The sequence below is a fragment of the Poecile atricapillus genome, chromosome 5 (assembly GCF_030490865.1).
Source record: "Poecile atricapillus isolate bPoeAtr1 chromosome 5, bPoeAtr1.hap1, whole genome shotgun sequence".
NCBI classification, from domain to species: Eukaryota; Metazoa; Chordata; class Aves; order Passeriformes; family Paridae; genus Poecile; species Poecile atricapillus.
The window spans coordinates 12280478-12302602 of NC_081253.1; the positions used below are offsets into that span (position 1 = coordinate 12280478).

A 22125-nucleotide genomic window follows, 5' to 3' on the forward strand; every position below is an offset into this window, starting at 1 on the left:
TTAAACATTAAGTTGCTGATAAAAGCATGCTTGCCCTTTGCATATTTCTGTGGTCCCTGTGCATGGGTTTTGGGAGAAGCTGGAAATTCTAGAAGAGACTAAAGCTTAAGTAATATTGCCAAAAGCTGATACTAGAACTAAAACCCAGCATTCAGGAAAAGCAAGGAATGACAGGAGGTATGTGCCAAATGACAGATGACACTGACCTGTATCGGAAGCGAGACCCCAAGCGAATGAAGCCAGACCGACTGGAGCTTTTCTGGACAGGCCCTCGGAGCCGGAAGAAGGCGTGGTGTTCCACTGCACATTTCCACAAGTGTTTGCAGGCTTTGGGATGATCCAGTCTGAACACAAAAGTGTGCTCCTGCTCCTTTCCCTTAAAGCATACGAAGCACACTGATGACTTAGAAGGGGCTTGAATAAGTCAAAGATAAAATTCCATGCAAGGCAAATAAAATTTTATTCTTATGATTCCTAATACATATATATTTTAAAAAATCATTTAGACAAAAAAAAAATCAACCTTTTTAGAAGCTGTAACGAACAACTGCTGTATTTTCTAAAGTTGGAAAGGGCTGGAGTCCCCTCTGAATAACTACAAATTAAAGATACTATTTCAGCAGGAAGGTACTTGTTGATGAGGCTAACAGCATTTCATTTCCAAATCTAATCTTCTCAAATTACCAATGCTCACTTTTTAACTGTCTCAGGCATATGCAATTTCTTCCACATAAGAATAATTCTGAAACCGCATAAGTAATTCATTCTACTAAATGTGGTATGTGAGTTCTTTTGGTTTTTTTTTAAACTTTCTTGTGCAATGCACACTGTTTCCAAAGTATCTGGTCTAGTTTCACCTAGGCATTCTCTTTCAAAAAAATGGATGACAGAAAAGTTTATCTTTTACTTAAGTCCCTTCATTTCCCTCCTTCCCTCACAAGTTACAATCAAAAATATTTCAGGCATCCACATTAATAAATATAAAGAAAGATTAGGAGTATGTAAACCAGAACTGTGTAATCAAAACTGATATTTAACTAAACAGATATTTATCTACCTGTTCATCATCTTCAACAACAACCAGAGTGAGTTTATTCTTCTTGAAGTCAAGCCTTGTGATCTTTGGCCTGTGAGATGAACAGAAAGTGCAGGAAACATCTAACATTTAGTATCTTCCAGAGAAAGTACCTCATATTCATGTTGTTCTCACAACCCAAACTATTTTTTTTTGCTATCATAAAAGAAACAAAAGAACCAAGATCAAAACCAAATTTTAGTATACAGAGAGCTTACCAGAAAAACAAACCAATCTTTGTGTCTCCTTCAAAGACAAGAACTCCTGTAGGTGTTAGTCCCAGGCTGTAATCATTGCCATCTCTTGCCTAATTGCCACAAAATAAAAAATTATATTCATTTTGGTGTTTGACCCTCTATCCAATTTATGAGAGTGATTAATGTAGTTTGTTTGAACAGTTATAATTACACACATATCTGCTATCTTATACAACAAAATTCTTGTGTTTTGATGATCTTATGCAATGGATTTTTCTTGTTTGCAACCCTTCAATAAGGCTGACTAAAGACAAAAATTCAAGTTTCTTGATTTGTCTGTGTAATACAGCCATCCTTATGCATTTGCTGCACTTGCATCTCTGCAGGAGATAACGCTAATCTGTAGTTCCTCAGCTGGTAGCTGACTACACCCCAGCAAATTTGAGTAACTATGATTTTTCACAAAACTCCTAAGTCTAAATACAAACTGTAATACATACTTCCACATCAAACACACATTTAACATAGAGTAGATATGCTTAGACTCAAGTTATACCTTCTAGAAATATATACCAAAGAGTGAAATGTTGACACAAAGCCAGATCACTTATTACACAAATTGCATGAGAACAATATTCCTTTTCTTTCCCCCCCAAAGCAGAACTCGTGTTGAAATGCAACACAAAACTAACATTATCATTTCCAAAGGACACCATGTTGTGGTTAAACATACCTTGACTATGTGCATGTCTACACCATACATTTCCAGCCATTTAGCTTTGTTTAAGTAGTTAGTTTCAGCCTGTGCTGGTGTTTGCCCCCTGAAACAAAAAACACAGAAAGGAAAAACTGGTATATGAAAGAGGAAAAAAAGTTCCTGCAAGCTTGTGAAGAACATAGACAGTGTTGACCACTGTTCACTTTAATGAAAATCAAGGCCACTTTTTAAAGTTTTAATCTGAAAACACTGCTGAAAAAATTATTGTGTTTCAAGATTTTGTACCTCATCATTTTACTCAAGCCTTTGAAAAGTGTTATTTTTCACATTATTTTCTTCTACAAAATAGGACAGAACCATATTAAAATTCTGTTTCTGAATAAGGTCACAGAAGAAGCATCAGCAGTATCTTTTTAATAGATTCTCTTCACAAAAAAATCAGTGCAAACAGCTGAGCAGCATTCACTGGAAGATCTAGTACCTGCATTCCTTCCACTTCTCAAAAACAGCTAATTCCATCTCTTCAGTCTGAGTGGGAACAAACCTGAACTCAGACACCAGCTCAGGGACATGTTCAGCAGGATCATAGTCTCCAAGCTCAGCTACAAAGAACAACACTGTTAGTCACTGTTCTCAGTACACAGTAGATATTTTTGCATACAGAAGAATTTCTGCACACTTTTCTACTTAGTCCATAAAACTAAATTTCTTTTTGTGTTCCTTCTCCTCCAGTTCTCCTTTCACCTTTTTTGACAGGGAAATTATGGACACTGAACAAATAGTTGTGTTCTCTGCACAAAAGCTTTGCATTATTGTTTATGCAGTATTATTGACATATTCCTTAAAAAGCTTCCTATAAAGGGAATTTATCACCATCCTTGAAACTCACGTTTTTTCTTTCTTGCAGAGAATTTTCAACATTTTTATCACAGAATTATCTACCGAGATGACAGCTGACTAAAGTTACAACGGAATTTTGCCTTAAAATATTAAAGCAATGTCTCTTGACATTTTTCATAAAAAGCAAAACCAGTTCTAACACTTTTCATGAAACTATTTGTCCAGTCTGCAACTCAGTTTCCAATTTTATGATTCTATATGGCCCTGTCCTGCTAAAATTACTCTGTGTCAGGGCACAATCATGCAGCTGTTATTTGTTGCTCTCCTTTTCATCTGAGGACATAATAAATGCCTTCCTGGGTTGGTCAAATGGCTCATCGAGTCCACTGCTGCATGCTCAGAGGGGCAGTAAGAGATGCTATGTAGAAAAAGAACTGGAATATACCAGTCATGGGATGTGCCACACCAAAAACACAACTCTATGTCCCACAGATGCTAACAAGTCCAGTTTTAAAAAATATCTAATATTCTGAAGCTGACAATTAGAAACCTTTACAAAAATGTACTGATTTTCAGAGTCACAAAGCATGGGCTCCTCCTACTAATTTCAAGTTGCTTCTTAACATTCAGCTCACACTCAAAAAAATATGAATAATTCTCTAACTTGGACTTTGGAAGTCTGATGCAGGCCAATAATTGCTATTTGAAAACTGAAACTACAGATGTTTATGTAGAGAAAAATAGAGACATCACTAGGAAGACCTGGAGAAGTCAAATAAATGCCAGTATTCCACAGGTATAGAAATGCCACATGATATAAAACTCCACTTCTTGGATTCTGAATGCTGCAAACATAATAACAATCTTTTCACCCTCCCTCTTCTTCTTTTTTTTAAATGCTGACTGAGGAAGTCTGTAGTTCTATAATAATTTACTCCCACTAAAATGCCTGCCTCTGTTGAAAGGAATGCTGTCAAAGCCAGCTTAGGTTCCAGCTGATTTAAATAAAAGTACACAGCTGTCAGACGGAAAGATTAGAGCCCTGCTACAGGCCTCATTGTGGAGAGAGGAAAGAAAAGACCACCACAAAAAGCAGTGGATACATGGCCTAATTAGATCACTTTGTTCTTCCAAAATCTTATTTACTGAACCTGTATCTTAAGGCTCTAACAATGCTAATATTTTTAACTGTGGAATGTATTCTAACTGCTTTCCTTCCACAGAAAAGAGCAGGTTAAAAAGGCAGGTGTCTTCACAGTTTAATCCAATCTTTACACCTACGCACAATTTAGGGCCATTAGCACTTCCTGCATGAAAAGAAGGAAGTGTTTTCAGAAATATTTGTAAGAGAACAAATTTCGGTGACTTTGTCCTACCACATGCAGAGTAAGTGTAGTGCAAGAGTAACAAGATTGTTACAATCAATGTTGTGTGGAGAATTTGTGTGGTTCAAACACATGGGACATCAATTGGGTTGAATAATGCCATATACCCATATATCTATATCCTCCAATAAGGACCCAAAAGCCTAATCCAGCAGGCAGTTTTAAAACTTCAAGGCTCTCCTCTTGTGAGTTCCTTTGCTTGACACCATAGGGAACTTTGCATTTTGTTAACATCACAGCCTCATCCAAACAACACATTCTCATTTGGAATCAAAAGCTAAAGACAACTGATTAATAAAATCTGAGATGATTCAAGCACAGTGCTGTATATCTGAGAAAAAAAGAGAATGTCACATCTTGTGGCTGAAGAAGGATCTGAAATACCTACAAATGCAGTTCAACCAGGAATGTTCAAGTACAAGCATGAGACATGGGGCATTAAGATGTTCCTACAAATAAGATGAAGTCAAAAGCTGGTATTTTATACACAGTGCAAACGAAACCAATTTTGTACCTGATTTGGACAACAAAGACAACACTTGACAGAAACTATAAGTGATGAAATGATGAAAAATTATGAAAAAGAAGTGAGCTGTGTTACTACATCAAGGTGATTCAGGAAGGCTGCAGACCTTGTATCTTCTGTGACAGTGGACAGATTTGCACATAAGCACCTGAGAAAAAAACTTTAGGGCAAAGCCGTTTATGTTCAGAACCTCCTTGTTCTGTTTTCTGAGGAATTCAGTAATTTTCTGTACATACTTTCAGCACAAGTACAATCAAAAAGATCTGCATTTCACACTGGATCACTAATGTATCGGCAGACTCCATTTTATGGACATAAAAAGGACAGACTTTTTTAAACAGTTAGTAAGAATCTACACAAAACTGTTTGTGCAGCTTCACCCTTCCCTTCCTCCACATACTCACCTTGCATGTTATAAGCTGCCAACTGGACAGCGGTGTCAAAAGGACATTCCAATCTGCCAAAAGAGAAATGCAATGTTAAAACCTGAACTGACACCATTAGCAGACAACTTATGTAACTGACAGTAAGAAACTGCAAATGTCTAGGATAAGAAAATGAAAAAATATTGGTAGATTTGCTGAAAATTATCAGGATTATCAGGAGATAAACCCTACTTTATTTAAGCATTCCTCTCCTGAAATTCATGCAGAGAAAATAGTATTTTAGAGAAAAAAAATAACATTACATAATTAAGCAAAAGTTAATAATTATCCAAATATAAATCTAATAAACTCTATGCTACTGTAATAGTTTAAAAGGCTGCTTACTTTCCACTAAGAATATCCAGTTTCAGCTGCAGAACAAACAAATACCTGTAGGATTAAATTAGAAATAAGTCATTGAGTAATAGTGCTAATGTGTCATTCAGCCAACAGGAGTCACAGCCTGACAAATAAACATGTTTTCTATTCTTAACATGTGTTTTCAAGACCAAAGAAACAGCACTGTGACCTTTCAAGGTTTTATCAGTTGGGTTTGTGTGTTTTGCAGGCATTTCAAATGAAGCAAACCCAAAAGTACGAGTTGTCAAAAGCTGAACTACAGTGTTGCATGGAAAAATAAACAGGATACCAAACTAAATATATTTTTTATTCTCTTCTGATTCTACTTGAGCAAAGAACAACTTGCATTTTCCACATCTCCTTCATTATTCATACTCATACCAATCTCATAAAAGAATGGTTGTTTTTAAGTCCTGCAAATAAGAAAAAGTTTCTACTATGGATTGCTTAGTTAAAATCTAACCTGGAAAGCTGACTGCAAAGTGACCAAAACTAAACAGCAGGCTGCAGCCTTTTCAACTTGTTTACTCTTCAGAGCCAGCTTTCCTTCACTGCCTTGCATATTGTCTACTCTTTTTGCTTAAAAATGGGGTAAATATTAAATATAAATCCCTTTGGTGTGCAATACCAATTCTTCTGATCCAATACCACTGAAGAGCAGCCCCCTCGCTCCATTATGGTACACAGCTTTCTTTTAACAGAAGAGGTCTCATCGAGTACAAAACACCAGCATCCACCAAGGTATCCAGCCTGAATTCTAGCACGGATTCCTAGAAGCCTTACACACAACTTTTACTTCAACATGTGCCTGTGTCTCCTCACACTTTCATACACAGACACAAACACGTGGAGGTGTTTTTCCTACAGGTTCCACGGAAGTCCACAAATACTTTGCCCAACCATTTATTATCCAAAACCTTTTGAACGCTCCTTTATTGCTCTGCATGGAGCATAAATTTGGTAGGTACTGAACCCAGGTATGAAAATGAACACAGGCCTCCAGTGCATAGTGTGTATGACCAGTCTGTGCTTACCAGCCACGTAACACTTCGGAGCAATTCATGCACTTCCCCTGCTGTGTCACACGATCACTGGGTGAGAGTATGAGCAGGCTGCACCTGTGGGAGCTGAAAAGTAGCTCCAGTTGGGTGTCCTGCTGTTAAAGGATGGAACCCTTGGGAAAGTCCCTGCCAGTGACACCTACAACTGGCAGCAAAGCAGGCTTCCTGCCACTTCTGCTACTTTAAGGTGTCTAAAGACAGAAGGACCACTTGCTACTCTCCTGTTCTGGGGGATTAGCTAAGCAGGCAGACAGTGTTTAAAAGCCCTCAGGTTTCAGATCTGCCCTGCTAAAACCTGCCCAGCAAGGTCTAACTGGCAGAACTCAAGACAAAACAGATGAAAATGTTCCATAGTGTAAATTGATACAGCTATAGGTCTGAATTTTGTCTATAGTTGCTGGTTTTAAAGATAGTTAAATATTTCTTCAGGAACATGAACAGGGACATGAAAGATTCTTCCCAGATCAGCAGGAAAGCATTAAAAAGCAGTTATGTTACCACATGTAAATATGAAGCTGCACAGGGTACATATGGCTAGAAGGGGTAATGCTACTATAATCTTCCTGGTAGCATTCCAAGGGATTTGGCTAAAGTGCAGATTGAAGATCCACACAGACATAAACCTGAACAACAAACAAATGCACTTCACACCCTTACAAATGGCTGAGGTATGAAATGTCTACAGCTATCATGAAAATATAACTTAGTTTACTCTCCAAAAGGGATCAGCAGCAGCAGTAGCAACACAAGGAAACGTTGCCTTTTACAACAGATTTATACTCCTGACAGATGGTAGGTTGTGTTCCTTTTCAAAGCACCCCTAGTAGTCTCAGTCCAACCGGAAATTCAGTTCTATGAACGGATTTGTGAAATGCTTTAATCAATAGGAACCACTGCTCACCTGATACTATAAACCTACACCTCTAGTAGTATCAACTCAGCTCAACATGGCAGTAAAATACTATTTTCCCTTTCCATAAGTTCTTTGGAGACCACACATGCAATGGAATGCTAACTGAACTTCCTCTTTTCAAAGAGAGCCTCTAACTTGCAATTCAATGCTTTTCTGCCTGGAGACAGGATGATTGTATGCAGTTGAAACTAACATTTTAAGAAAAATAAAGACAGAGGAATGAAGTCTGTCCTCTTCAGTGAAAACCTCTGTCCATCATGTATAAGCTACTCAGATCAGTTGCTAAAATTGCCTAACGAAAAATGGTGCATTAAGTAATATATAAATATTTAGATTTGCGTCACATTTATTTCCACACACAAAATAGCCACTTTACAAAAAGAAAACTACATTTACAAAAAGCCAAGTAAGCAACAGTAAGCAGTTGCTAAAGAATTCTCAAAAATATCAGAATTGTTTAAACAGATACCACAGAAAACATTTCCCTGGCCTTACCTGGGTCCCACTATCACACACAAAATCCCTCTTACCTTGTTAGCTCTTCACGTAGATTGTTGGGCTCTGATGAGTAAAACTTTACACGAAAATGCAGACAATACGGGGGGCCGACTGCAACACAGAATTCATTCAAGACAGCAATAACAGTGGATGAGACAGGTTATTTATTATACAGAATCACATCACAAAATGTGACTGATATTGGTTGGCTATGTTCTGCACAAGGTCTTAAGGCAGGAATTCCCTTATGCCAGGGAAATCTGTGAAGAACATCGGGTGAAAGGACATTTAAATATACACACAAAATAGTTTTATGTGTCACAAGTCAATGGTCATATCACATTAACTTAACAATAACTCCTGCCAAGAGCACATGAATCTAGGCTAATCTCTATATTTAAGGGCTCTATCCACCACCAAGAAAGCTGTGCATCTTGGCTCTACAGTTGACTAAATCTTCAGGCATGCTGCTGGTCTCTGCAACACCTTCCCAGGGCTCTGGGAAATACTGCTGACAACTCAAGTCCTTCTATTCCACAGAAGTTTAGACATACTTTATGGGTATTTAAGAGACTCCTCTATGGAAGAATCATCTCTTCTAGAAACCAAAGTGTTAATTCAGCAAAAGACTGGATCAACAGTTCTTTAAAAATGTGCATCGCTCTGCTGATTCTTGCATTTGACAGGAGGAATTTTCTCCCTCTCACTGCTTCCAAAACCTTACTTGGATTAAAACAACACCACAAATCCCTGAAGACTTCCCACAGTGCAGAGAAAGGAAGCTGCTAAACAACATCTTACCCAAGCACACATCACTGCAACAACCAGGCCACACTGAACCTTTGTGCAGCAGGTGAGGACTTGGTGGAGTGCACACAGATTCAAGCATGCAGGACTGCGCCATGCATGAGGCTCCAAGACAAGTTTTCCTATAGCCAGGATAGTGCTCTATAATACTAGAACATCTTCAGCTGCCTTGACTCTACTTCAACTATAATTAATGAGCCCATAACATGTTTAATTAAGAACATTAGAATAAAGTAGTAGGAGCTACAGAAGATGCCATTTAACAGTCAGTAACACCACGCAGAGCTTTTGTCACTTGCCACCCTCACCCTCTCACAGGACACTGCCCCCCACAACTCATTTCAACTGGCTGTGCTTCCTGTATGTTAAATACAATGTCCCACAAGAAAACAGAAAGTACACTTACTTTTAACTTGCTTTTTAATGCTTTTTGTGTTGTCCAGCCAATGCTGAAAAATAAATTAATTTCACTGAATTATCAATAAGGAACTCTCCCGGAAAGAACAAAAGAGGAAGTGTTAGTGAAGACCATCTTGGAATAATAAGTAGATTGGTAAAACAATGTAATTCAAGTCTTTCACAATTCATAGCTTTCTGTGCTCATTGAAGATCCTTTTGCTCAAATTTTGTAATGCAAAAAGTCAGTTTTGAACAACAGAAACATCCTGTAGTACCTTATTTAAACCAAATCTTCAAGACAGCACTGTCTACTTAAAAAAAAAAAACAACAAACATACTAACAAACCACTTCACTAGATTTTCATCCTGTCCAGACAAACACTTAATTCACACATTAGTAGGTCAGCCAGTGACAATGTGCCAGAGTAGCATAAATCATAGCTGAAGAGTCTGGCACTCAGCTGTGTGTGATGTTTACTTGGGGCAGGATGGGGAGAGACAAAATAAATATTGTTGGCTTTCAGGCATTTTCTTTAGATGACTCGAGTGCAGTAACAGCACAGCTACTTGTGTCCCAACATCGGAGTCAGCTCTGCCTAATTCTATTCAAAAATCTATTCGCAGGTAACATTTTAACAACTGTCACATGGCTCGACAAGTTACTGCCTCACCTACTAATGCTAATTATAAGCTATATACTGGACAAGAAGCCAAAACAATGGCCTGACTTACACTGTGTACAACAGCATGTGAAAAAACCTGTACTTGGCAGATTGAAACACCTACACGTATACACTATGCTTCCCAAAATAACTGCACATAATGACACTGCTGAAGAGTTTATAGCAGAAGTTAAAGCTGGAAATCCAACACACATCTAGCGGGACAGATCTCCTTCGTAGTGCCGCCTATGGCCAACAGCTCCCTCCTCCAAAGGAGGTGACTCACCTGAACAGGAAACATAGCACCCTAACCAACGTAATTGCACTGACTCAACAGCCAGAGACAACTACCTGACACACCATGTCCTGCATGGTTCACCATGCCCAGGGAACACCACCTCATCAGATCAATCCCAAATGTCACCTTGCAACTAATACAGATGAATTATATACTTAGCAACACTCCTTTTGTCAAACTGTGTGACATGAACTTCCCAGCGAGCCCCAGGGATGACAGAAAAGCAACAAAGGTATGAAAAAGAACCAGTATTTTCAGGTTGCACTGCCAAGTGCAAATACATTCCTGCCTCCACAACAGCCCTGCCTTCTGCAGAGAGCTGAAATCAGCCTGTAACACAGCCTGGCTGTGACTGATTGCTGTATTAGCTGCAGATGAGAATGCTTAAACCATCTGCTGCTGCTGTGCACACAGCTGAGAATGCTCTCATTGCCTATTCCAACTAAGCTGCAGAGAGCTATCTGAAATAAATCTAATATATTTTTTAAATAAAGAAGAAGCTTAAGGAGGAATGAAGCAAATATTTACATCAATTTTGCTTACACTACCAGTGAAATGGGAGTTGAGCAATTATTCTTTCTTCAGGGAAATCATATAATCTTTTTTCCTATTCCATAAATTCACTTGCTATAAAAGAGACTTTACTTACTCCTTCTTCTACCAAAAAAATATAGAAACTACGCAGCTGGAGGCTTGCAGGTGATTTAGATACAGGAATGGCAGGGAGAGCCCTTTCTAGGCTCCAGGGCTGGCTGTGCCCCCTTTTTCATCTCCCTCCTGTTTTTTCTCATCTCCTCCACATTCCATGGGAAGGCAACAGAGAAGCAGGCCCATGACAGGCACCGATAGTGTTTCACTCTGCTGGGCTCTGGCTGCTGCTGCCCACAGGAGTCCTGCTCAGTGGTGAGGGTATGTAAGGGAGAAGGGAAACAGAACTGCTTTTAAGTGGGGGTGGGAATGAAAAAAAAACCCAGCCCCAAAACCAACACATGAATGGACAGACACAGACGTCAAGAAACTTGAGATTTATTCCAAGTGATTAAAATGGAATTCAAGTGGACCTGGACAAGAAGTTTACTTTTGATGAGGGTTTGCACAGCACAGTCTATTGCTGAAAATCAGAGATAAAGTTTGCTAAACAGAAGACGACACAAACAACAGACTGTGCAGAGTACTGGAAGTCCTTACTAAAAGAGTTTGCTGCTGCAGAAATTAAAAACAAAACACATACAAAAACCCCTTAAATCCTGACCTGGCTGGATTTCAAGAAGTTTGGGAAAATGAGGTTAATTAAATAAGATGTTGAGGCTAAAACTGGTCTCTTTCTGAACAGCAGACTAGAGTCAACACAGAAATCCCATGAAAACAACAATTCTTTCACTTCACTAACTGTTTTAAGAACGTCTTTAAAGAAGCTACTACTTCAGTACAAAAATCCAAAATGTCAAGAAGAGTTTCCATTATTTGGGTTTCCTCCACTCCCCAGGAAATCTTTAACACCCAACTAGTGATCACTTAAGCAGCAGAAAACAATGAAAAAAAACCCCAATCCTTCAGTTGTTCACAATAAATCTACTGAAAACCTACTTGTAGTTAAAACGAAAGTGTGGGATTTCCAAAACGTTTGTATAACTGTGTTGCTAGTTTGTATCAGTAAAAGTAACTAGCTAGTATGGCAACATTCTTAGATTTAAATGAAGTAGCAGAAAGATGGTTTCCTCCGGAGCTAGAGGACAATTCCGTGTACAGCAAGGGACTGTATTCTTACACTGTTTATTTAACAGGCCTCCTGAATAATCTTGGACAAGTCACTTGATTAGTCTCTGTTCTTTGTTTGCAGCTGCAGATTGGGTTTCTGCTAGAACTTGCCAGCTCCTTTAGCAGGAATGGCTGCTATCGTAACAGTTCTTCATTTCTTAAAGCAATTAATTATCTCTGGCTGCTGCCTTCAGCTCTTCTGGCAAAATGAGATCTTTTCTGTTTCATTACATGCATTTCATCATTAAGGTCCAGTTTAAACAGATTGTTATCTCTACTCTGCTGCTTTTCAGTCACACATAGTTAAGAAAAGGAAGCAAACGGAGTTTGAAATTCCCTGTACCTGGTAGATTGTGCAGTATCAAATATTCAATCATGTACTCTCTGGACTGGCAGTTATAATTTGCTAGACAAAAGCAAGGCATGAGCCACTTCTGTGGCAGGAAATATTAACTCTTATTAACACATTTCAGGATGAAATGGCTTTATCTGCTAGCAGATCAGGAAGAGAAAAAAAACCCAAAACATACAGATAATTCTACTCGTTAAAACTAATCCACTGTGAACTCTTACGAGATTCTAGAGACAATACATCAGAAATACATCAGAAGCCACGTGGCAGAAACTGAGTTAGGATACCATAACCATACAGACTACTGTTTTCCTGAAGCAAAAAAATAAATGCAATAGAATCCTTCACTATCAGTACTCAGCATCCTGGACTGCACATGCTGAGCACAGCTAACATGATTTTGAGAAATATAAAACAGTGTGCAATAGGCTGTTTTCTCATTTCTGTTGATATGCATGGTTCTGAATGCTATCCATCTGTTAGTGTAATGGTCCTTTTCTCCTGGTGTTAAATGTCTTTGCTCTGCAAGGGGTTTAAAGACCACTTTCATTACTGGAAACTACAGAGCAGCAGCAGCTAATCCCACTGGCCATGAAGTTTGTTTCAGATGCTGAGCACCAATGATTTTCTCTGAGGAGTGTTCTCTACAATTACATGATAAGCATAAAATTCAACCACAATAATTTTGGAAAGAAGCCATCAAGTTATAAGTGCTTTGTGGTGGAGCACTGTATCCAAAGCTGTCAGCTTCTTTCAAAGGTGCAAGTTTGTGGAATTTTTTTTGCCTTTGTACAAAGCTTCAACAATTAGGAGATCACCTTCAAACTGTTCTGGACAGAGACCTTCACAGAAATGAAGGAATATAAGTCACTGCCTCCATTTTTGTATGCTGACCTTGAACAATTCAGATATTTAGCTCAATTGTCTGTGCTTCCCCTGTGCCATCCTAAGCACGAAAAAATTCTGAAGTGGCCTTGAAACACAAAAGCAATTAGGTTAATATATCTAGCAAATGAGACTGACATATGCAGCAGAAAAATGGAGATCTCATTCTACCTGGGGATGCTGGGCTAAGTAAATACAAGTTTAACTTATGGGGATGCATGACAAAGAAAAAAAACATTCCTTGCCTAAAGGCTCACTTAACTTGCAGCTACCCTTGGTGAAAGGATTAAATACTTGACTATAAGAAGTATCTATATAAAACTGCATAGCCCACAAGTGAAAGACCTGTGGTTGCTTCTGACAGTGGTCTGCTTCTGATTTCAAAACCTGTTACATTTTTAGAAACACACAATAAAACACCAACAAACTTGGGCTTGGAAGAACCATTTACTCAAACTGATACAAACACACACATAGCCTCCTAAAAACTTACAGTTGCACATCTGAGTCACAACTGGTTTGAACAAATGAAAGGTATACCCTTCTTGCAAGCAGACATTAACAAGGTGACTTTTGCTGACAAGAAAGCAGAGGGCATGTGCAAAGGAAAACCTCCTCTTTGTATAGCATACAACAAAAGGGCCAAGTCTGGTTTTGCTCCTTCCTCTCTGTAACATCAGCACCAAGAGTTTCTACATGACACACCAGGCTCTGGAGTCTGACTGGACCAGCCTGCCTAGTGACAACAGGAGGTGTGACACAAAAACAAGAAAGGAAGAGACAACAGCATGGCCATATGTTAGAGCGCTGGAGGTGGAATTAAACTTGGGGACATGGAAAATCACACGCCACAGAACTTCTGCACAAAACTTAGTTCACAAAAGGAAGTTTTCTTACAGCATTTTTGTCAATTTTGGGATTTAACTTTAAGACTGTTGCATAAAAAAAGCATAACTACTCACTGCCACTTGTGCTGAATCCATGAACCTTAATCCAAAGTAGTCACTTTCTATAAGGTCCAGATGATACATGATTTGTTCAAACAGGAGCTGGCCTTTGGCTTTTTTCTGAAAAGATAACAGGATTTAGTACACAGCAAGTAGATTTGTTGTAGCATCTATCTTTTTCTCTGCACACGTTATAGTCTAATTCCACAAATTTAGATTCTGAAAATATAATGTGGACACCTTCTTTTCCCCCCCTTGTATTTTTTGATGGCTGTTTTTCTCAAAGGCAAATGTTCACACCACAAGAAACACATAGTATATCCATAAAAAACTTGCATAATCTCCTTTTTTGGAAAATGTCAACACTGACTTGCCCAACAGAGTGTTAAAATGTCATTTTATCATTTTTCCTTTTAGGCTTCCCTCACTCAGTGACATTCAATAGAACTGGAAACACAGCCAGTACAATTGCAATAATCAATGTACTGGAAAACTTCAGGAGCCAAGTACAGCAAACTGCTTATGAATTTAATACTGTTTGGTATCTAGGCGTTTCACCAGTTTAGAAGCAGGTAGCAAAGCCTATTGAATTAGGAGATAGCATTCCATTAGCAAGTGCTTTTAACAACTACTAGGAAACAGTCTGGGGCAAGCAACTTGAATAAATAGCACTTAAGATACCAGATTTACAAAACTAAGTTCATAAAACTAACTTCTAGGTGCAAAAAGCCAGCTCATATGCTCATACATAATTTATGAAAAAAACAGCTCTGGCCCCAAGGAAACATCGCTTTTACAGTTATGCTCTAAAAAATTAAACAGTTGTTTTTAAAGAGAAGGCACATAAACAGCACTGAGCAGTTTCTAGACAACATATGTTTTTCATGCTATGAGCTCCCTTATAACAATAAATGGAAATAATACCTTAAGAGTTATTATACCTAAAATACTTAAACGTAATAAAATACATTAATAAATTATTAGATTAAAGGTCATAGTGTTAAAAAAAATTAAATGCAAAGAAATGCAGACATTATTTATGCTTACTCTGCCAGCAGCTTAAGGGTTTCTCTATTTCTGTAAAGCCACCACCTTACAATCTTTTACCCCGATATTTACAGATTCACAACATGAGAAATGGGATAACTTTCTAAGTATGTGTTTAGTAAGCTGGTAATTAGCAGATTTAGTACACCTCTCAAAATTCTGGGCCAGCCAAATTTTTTATTCTCAGAAATAATCTGGTTTAATCAGTAATATCTAAGTAAATAAAGTAGCATGCCATAGTTTTTGCCACCTTCCTCTACCCTGATCTTCAAATATTTCATATTCTACTTTTCAATCACCATCATTGGTTTACTTGATGTATCAGTTAAATCCAACAAAACATATTATAGCTCAAAGCAAAATCTCAAAAAAAGTTTGTAAACTGAGCCTGTCTAAGCAAACTCTCACACAGTTATTTCTTTCCAGGTATTGGGGAGAATAGCAGGAATGGAAGGCATCTGGGCCAGCAGGCAACTTCACAAACACACAGCATCAACAAAACATTGTATAAAGCAAATACTAAACATCAACCTCATCAACTTCATTCAGACAAAGTGTTTTCTGTTGGTCTCAGGAAAAAATTATTTCTCAGACAATAACAGATGTATTAAACACTAGTTCAAAGAGAAACTTAAGGCAAACCACCCATACATATAAACACTTTTCTTTCATTAATTGAGTCTGTAGCCTCAGTCTCAAATGATGATGGGCATTGAACTCTTGATATTTTTTCTCAACACAGGATATCTTCTACTTAAACATTAATATAATAATACATGTGAAATCAATTCAGCACCTGCAACAGCAAAACCAGAAAATCACCCTAGGCTGCATGAAGCTTTCGGTAGCTTGTCTAAAAGTAGTGGAAAATCTCCCCTTATTGAGCAGAACATTTGAGATCCTTCTCAATTCCTCTGTGCGTCATCTTTAAAAAGCACAATTAACCAGTTATCTCAGCCAAATTCCCTACCGGTGACAGAAGCATTTTCACTCCAGCCTGGCATACTACACATACTATCTCAGACTACCCACGAGCAAAAACTTCAATTTCTGCAGTGTCAAATTAGTTTCACAGTGCGTTTGCCATTTTGGAAATCTCAGCAGAGGACTCGAAGATTAATTGGACCCAGAATGACTAATGTGGGATAAAGTTCCTGAAGAAGCAGTGGAATGTCTGCAGAAAGATCTGCAGGACTTCTGGTTGTTTTCTGACTTAAATCACCAGGGCTGTCAGCATGGAATTAATTATCTACTACTTTGCATATGATTTAAATCCTCAGCAGCTGTATTTGGTGCAAGTCAGCAGAAGTGTCACACATGCTTTACTTTAACTAAAGTCTTTCCTCCTTAAACAAAGAGCAAAAATATTAATGCTTTGTAACCAGACAACTGTAATGAACCCAAATTAATTTCTTTGCATTGAATAAAACTGTGATCTCAAGAGTTTTCAGAGAGCAAAGATACACTTTTATTACATTTTCTTGTGAAAAATTGCCCTGACTTTCTAATGGCAACATTGGTGCTAATAACGTAATGTTTGTGGGTTCAATCCCTGTATGGGACATTAAGAGTTAGACTCGTAATGATCCTTGTGGTTCCTTCCAATGCAGAATATTCTGGGATTCTGTCAAAGTGACATTTTTATCCTGATGTTGTTGCATGCTTTTTTCTCCCCTTTCCTTTCTTTCCCTTACAGCAGATCTCAGGTTACACTCAAAGGACAAATATTTTCAAACTGTTTAATGGTTACTGATGAACTATTAACAACTCCACTCACAAGCAGTCCAGTCAGTGGCTGGTCCTCCCTTCAGGGCACAGATTAAACTTCTCATGGGTTTGCAGTTCAGTAAAACCTGACTGTTTGATTTACAGAGTTTTCTATTCTCTAGGAAACAGCAGCAAACATCTCACAGCAGGAGAATCAACAACAGGAAAGCGAGAATAAAATACACCATATATATATAGGGCAGGACCTCTCCTGGTTTTGCCACACTGGACAAAAGCATCTTCTGATCACTTCGGCATGAATCACATGGCCCCTTTCCCCAATGAAAGGGATGCTCCCAACTAATGACATCTCCTGCTGCTCTTAATAACTGCAATTGCTGGCTGAGTAGGTGTTACGAAGGCTGGGCTTAGCCCCGGTAGCTCAGCAACAAGACTGGGTGTTCAACTCTGCTGGTTTGTCCCTTCACTGCCGGGGTAAGGTGATCCCGAGACATTCTCCTCGGCTCAGGCATCTCAGTCACTGCCTAAAACCTGAAAGGCAGCATTTATACCTCTTCTCATGGTCTCAGAGTATCGCCTACTTCATGGACACGCATCCATGAGGATAAGTCAGCCAGGTGCTCCAAACCCGCCTGATGTCAAAGGAACTTTCAGTACTAGGCAGTACAGACCAGCCCTGGAGAAGCAACACAAGCTCACAGGAAAGGGAGAAGAGCTTGTGTGGGGTGAGCACCAGCTGAATGGCTCGCCTAAAGTTTTTAATCACAGCCAAGTAGTTATTTTTTTCCAAAACTTGAAAAAAAACCCTCAAGACCAAAATACCCTCCTAATAAATTTACTAATTAAAATACCAGAAAATAATCTCTCCTGTTAATTTCTTTGTGAAGAAATGGAGGGCCCTATGCAAGATGAACTTTGAAAAAAAATAAGCATTACCTTCACAGGACTTACTATACTTTGTGTTTCTGCAGCTGTACCTTTTATTCAGATTTCTTCAAATGATCATGTTAATATTTTTATAACTAAGATTACTATTAACTAACATATCTACTAACTATTGTCTTCAATAGCTACCAAGTGGCAAAAACTTCACTTCCTGGTTTTTGTCAACTGATCAGGAGGGTTACCATTCATATGCATAGGAGCTTTCTTAGAAATATACCATTTACACACGCACACACACAGAAGGTATGGATAGATCCCCACTCAAGATTTACAGCTATCCAGTTGCTAGGGTGTCACCTATGCATGTTTGCAGACCACAGCAGCAGGGAAGCAGCAGATGAGCCTGTCCATTCTTTTAATGAAGTAAATCCTCTTCTCCCCAAACCACAGGTTTCAAATAACTAAGCCATGAGAAAGCTCCAATAGTGAGCTTTAAAGGAAGATTTCATCTCAATATCATGCAAATGGTGTCTATAGTTAACACCATTAAAGTTTGCTGGAGAATTGGAGAGTTAAAACCCCTTATCTTTACAAAGGCAGTGTTAGAAGTGCACATTATTTGTATCACCCTGATCTTCTTATGGCTTTAAGTACTGACCTACAAATGGAGCTGCTCCTTTCCCCAAACTCCAAGCATCACTCATACAACTAACTTTTCCAAACTCTCCAGTCAATTTTCCTGTTCATCTAAAGAGGTCACTGGCAGCAAAACACTAGCTCTGCTTCTCTCTCTGGTTTATCCCCAGTTTTTGACAACACTGCTATACACACTTGTGAATATAAAGCCCTGCAGGCTGGAAGGCTGGGGAGAATTTCTACCTCCAGAGGCACAGCTTATCAATTCTATTTACTCAGTGTCTCACAAATATAGGATGGTAAGCATTTAGGATTAAATATTTTGTTCTTTTATTCTCTGGAGAAAGAAGGCATTTCCCAAAAATCTTCATAACACAAATCATTTCAATACCCAGCCTAACTGCACATACATTAGAGTGCTATGTAGAAGGATTTTAATGTACTCTGCTCAGGCTTATTGACCATATAACATAAGCAGACAAAGACTCATAACATTCACACCTGTCACTTTGTTTTATGGAAGTCTGTTTCAACTTTCTGAAGTTTTTATCTTCTAACTACCAATTTGATTTAATCAATTTTTAAATTCTTTCTGATACAGAATATATCCAAAGTGCTTGTTCAGCATTAAGGTTTACAGATTAAATGCCTACCCCACTATATTGTAAATATTTCAGTTTTATTTGGTGTTCCACCTGCAGGTTTCTCACGAGCACTCTGATTAAGAGCAGCAGAGAGTCCCAAGCCCTTGAGCTCTTTGCAAAGGCAGTTCAGCAGGAAAGCGAGATTTCAGATAAAATTTGCTTTGAGTTAAGAATGCTAAACTTTCAGGCAACTAAACCAGCCTGCAGCACCAGCCCCAGATACACTCTGGCAGCACACTGCAGGCCAAACAATTTATTCTGCAAGCAGCACAGATTGCTGCCAGCTGCTCCCTTCCTCCCTCCTTTCCAACAGTGCCAGGGCATGGAGCATTGCACCAAGGCTGAAATGCTCTCCCTGCCACGGCCCCGAAGTGTCTGGGCTGCGAGCAGGACCCAGTGCAGGCAGTCGGGGCTGCTCACACGGGCAGAGCCACTCAGCATCCCCTGGCTTAGGTTCCATCTCCCCATGAATTTCAGTCTGGCTCATCCTGCACTGTGCCCAGGGCCCCTCACACCACACACAGCACCTCTGCTTTGGAACACACAGCTCAAGACTGATTTTGTCCAGTTTCAGCCCCCATAAAGGCCTTTCAGAAATTTAAGCAAACACTCAAAAGCACATCAATACTTTCAGACAAAAGACCACATGGGAAAAAGAGTTTTAATCCAAACCCTTATAGCTTTAACACACACAGAAAGGATGCACAAATGTTTATGTTATTCCTACTTTAGTCAGCTGAGCTTTATTTTGAAACTTTAGAGGTCAGCCTTGAACACTCAGACCACGCATTTTATTTGATGACTGATTTTCCAACATTTTTAGCAGTATCAGATTTTCTTGTTAATCAGCACCCATGCCAGGAACAGCATTATGTATTTCATATTTACATCCACAAATATTCAGCAAGTGGCCATAAATATTGTACAGGTTTTTTAATAAACCAGAGTGGATTACTGAGTAAAATCAACGATCACATTGCATCTCTGATCTTGTAGTAGGATCAGCACAAATCACCTCTCTCCAAACAAAAAGTCATTGGCACTCTTTAATGATTTTCACATTCCAGATAGATTTCTTAATTTTATTTAAAATAATCACTACGAAAGTCTAAACAGCTTAGCTCAATCCCACTATTACGCGCAGCCCTTGGACTAGTTTACACAAGACCTTGTTTTAATGATACTTCATTATAGTAAGGACAAAATAATCTCATTTTGCAACCTCCATATCTAATTTCATGCATGATTAAGTAAGGAATATTCCAAGATAAACCACTCAGAGAGCATCCATTCTCATAATTTCTGTCTTTCATCTTATACTACCAGGAAGCTTTTACCTAAAACTCTGCAGGTACAGAAACTGGAATACAATTAGCACTCCATTATCCATGAGAAGATTATGTAAATTGTGGGTTAGGTAGGGTCAAGATTTTTTCCTGAAACACCTCTGGCTTCCACAAAGTACAGTTCTGCTTCCAGAAGACCCTATACTTCCTCTGTCTCTCTTGTAAGGCTGACCTTGCTATCCCACAGAAAGCAACCAAAAAATTTAAAAGAAGGTGCATATTCCAAGTGCATGTATTTACATTATTTATGTTACCATTTCTCCACCAATCTACATTATCTTGCCCCTCTCCCAATTAGTACTATGGATAGCATAGGTCTTACAAAACGAGTACTCAACTTTAAAATCCTCTGGAGCTCTCTGTTACTCAAAACAGCACTTTATTTCAAATTCTTGACCAACATTTTTGTTCCAAATTATTTCATAGTTGTTGGTGACCCCAGATAAAAACAGCTTTCATGTTCCCCCCCAACCAACCTCTTTCCTCACAAAGCACGAGCACCAGGAGAGCCAGTACTCCCTCCAGCTGTTAGGGGTTCCCTTGACAGACCAGACTGGTATGACTGAGCTGATGGAATCTTCAGGTAATAAACCAGGACTGTTCATGGCTTTTGAGCTCTGGGAATTCCAGAGGTGCAGTGGGGGAAGATGTAGTTTAGTTTTGCATGGGAACAGGATGAAAAGTAAGATAAAGGGATGTCAGCATAACAGACAGAGCATAACTCACCACTCATACTACTCAGCAAACATTCCACCCACGGATCTTAAACAGCTTGAATAAAAAGCATAACTCAACTTTTGTCCAAGTTGAACTCAAGTTAACAGAAAAGCAGAATGTATAATGAGCAACACCAACAGCAGCATTTACAGATAACATCTATTTTATAAAAACTTTTAAAAGATAAACAAAGTAACAAGCTTCTTAGTGTTTCACTAAGCACGTAAGTCTGTAAAAATGGCTGAATGCATTCGGAGAAACATAAAGCTTCAAAAGAGTGGCAAGAGAGAATGAAAACTACCAGGCCAATACACATCTTTAAATCTGAGATGAAGCTGAGGGGAAAAAACCTTGACAACTTTCGATCTGCCCCAAAAGAACACTGATAACTCGCATTAAGTTCATGCCTCCCATTTTGAACATACCAAGGTGTCAGTAAATAGTATACATGACACTGACATTCTTCAGTCATTGACATAGCTACAAAAGCAGTAGATTCTTGCAAGGAATCCAGTCTATGTACTGTGTATGACTGCAGCTTTGGTGAAAAGTTCAAGCCAGGCATTTTTCTAATTAAAAACAACAGAAGACATAGAAAAGCAGAAAGATTAAGTGGATTGACAGACACCAAAGATAAGATCAGTGGACAAAAAGCAGAGTTTCTGCTCAAATCCTGGCTCTGTCTAGTAAGTCAAATCTCAGCTGCATCATTTACAACCTGTCCCTTCTGTCTCATTGTCAATATTCGTAGAATATCAGTCTTTGTTTCTTAATGACTCTGAAATGTATTTGGCTTACATGACAATGTCCCTTGTGGTGGCTTCTCCTTGTTTCTGGTTTTCCTTTTTTTTTTTTTTTTTTTAATGAGGAGAAATTCAGCAATCTCAGGTTTAATTATATTAACGACTGTAAATCCAGAATACTCTTCTCAGTAAAAATTCACTGTAAGGATACAGCCCAACAGCATTTTAAGCAAACTTAAGCCTGGTATCACCTCTAAATGCTTCTTCACCACA

At 38.6% G+C, this 22125-nt stretch overlaps 1 protein-coding gene across 8 annotated transcripts in view; it reads right to left on the reverse strand.

Annotated features, from left to right (window-relative positions):
* EPB41L5 (erythrocyte membrane protein band 4.1 like 5) overlaps positions 1-22125 on the reverse strand; it is a 55897-nt gene that overhangs the window by 30124 nt on the left and 3648 nt on the right. For all 8 annotated transcript variants that reach the window (XM_058839313.1, XM_058839318.1, XM_058839312.1 and 5 more), the window contains exons 3-12: positions 14122-14226; positions 9212-9254; positions 8031-8109; positions 5512-5556; positions 5146-5198; positions 2472-2592; positions 2006-2093; positions 1294-1382; positions 1058-1127; positions 207-376 (exon numbers count right to left, since the gene is read on the reverse strand). In XM_058839313.1, coding sequence (XP_058695296.1) covers positions 207-376; positions 1058-1127; positions 1294-1382; positions 2006-2093; positions 2472-2592; positions 5146-5198; positions 5512-5556; positions 8031-8109; positions 9212-9254; positions 14122-14226 — 863 coding nt within the window. The remainder of the gene's footprint in view (positions 1-206; positions 377-1057; positions 1128-1293; positions 1383-2005; positions 2094-2471; positions 2593-5145; positions 5199-5511; positions 5557-8030; positions 8110-9211; positions 9255-14121; positions 14227-22125) is intronic.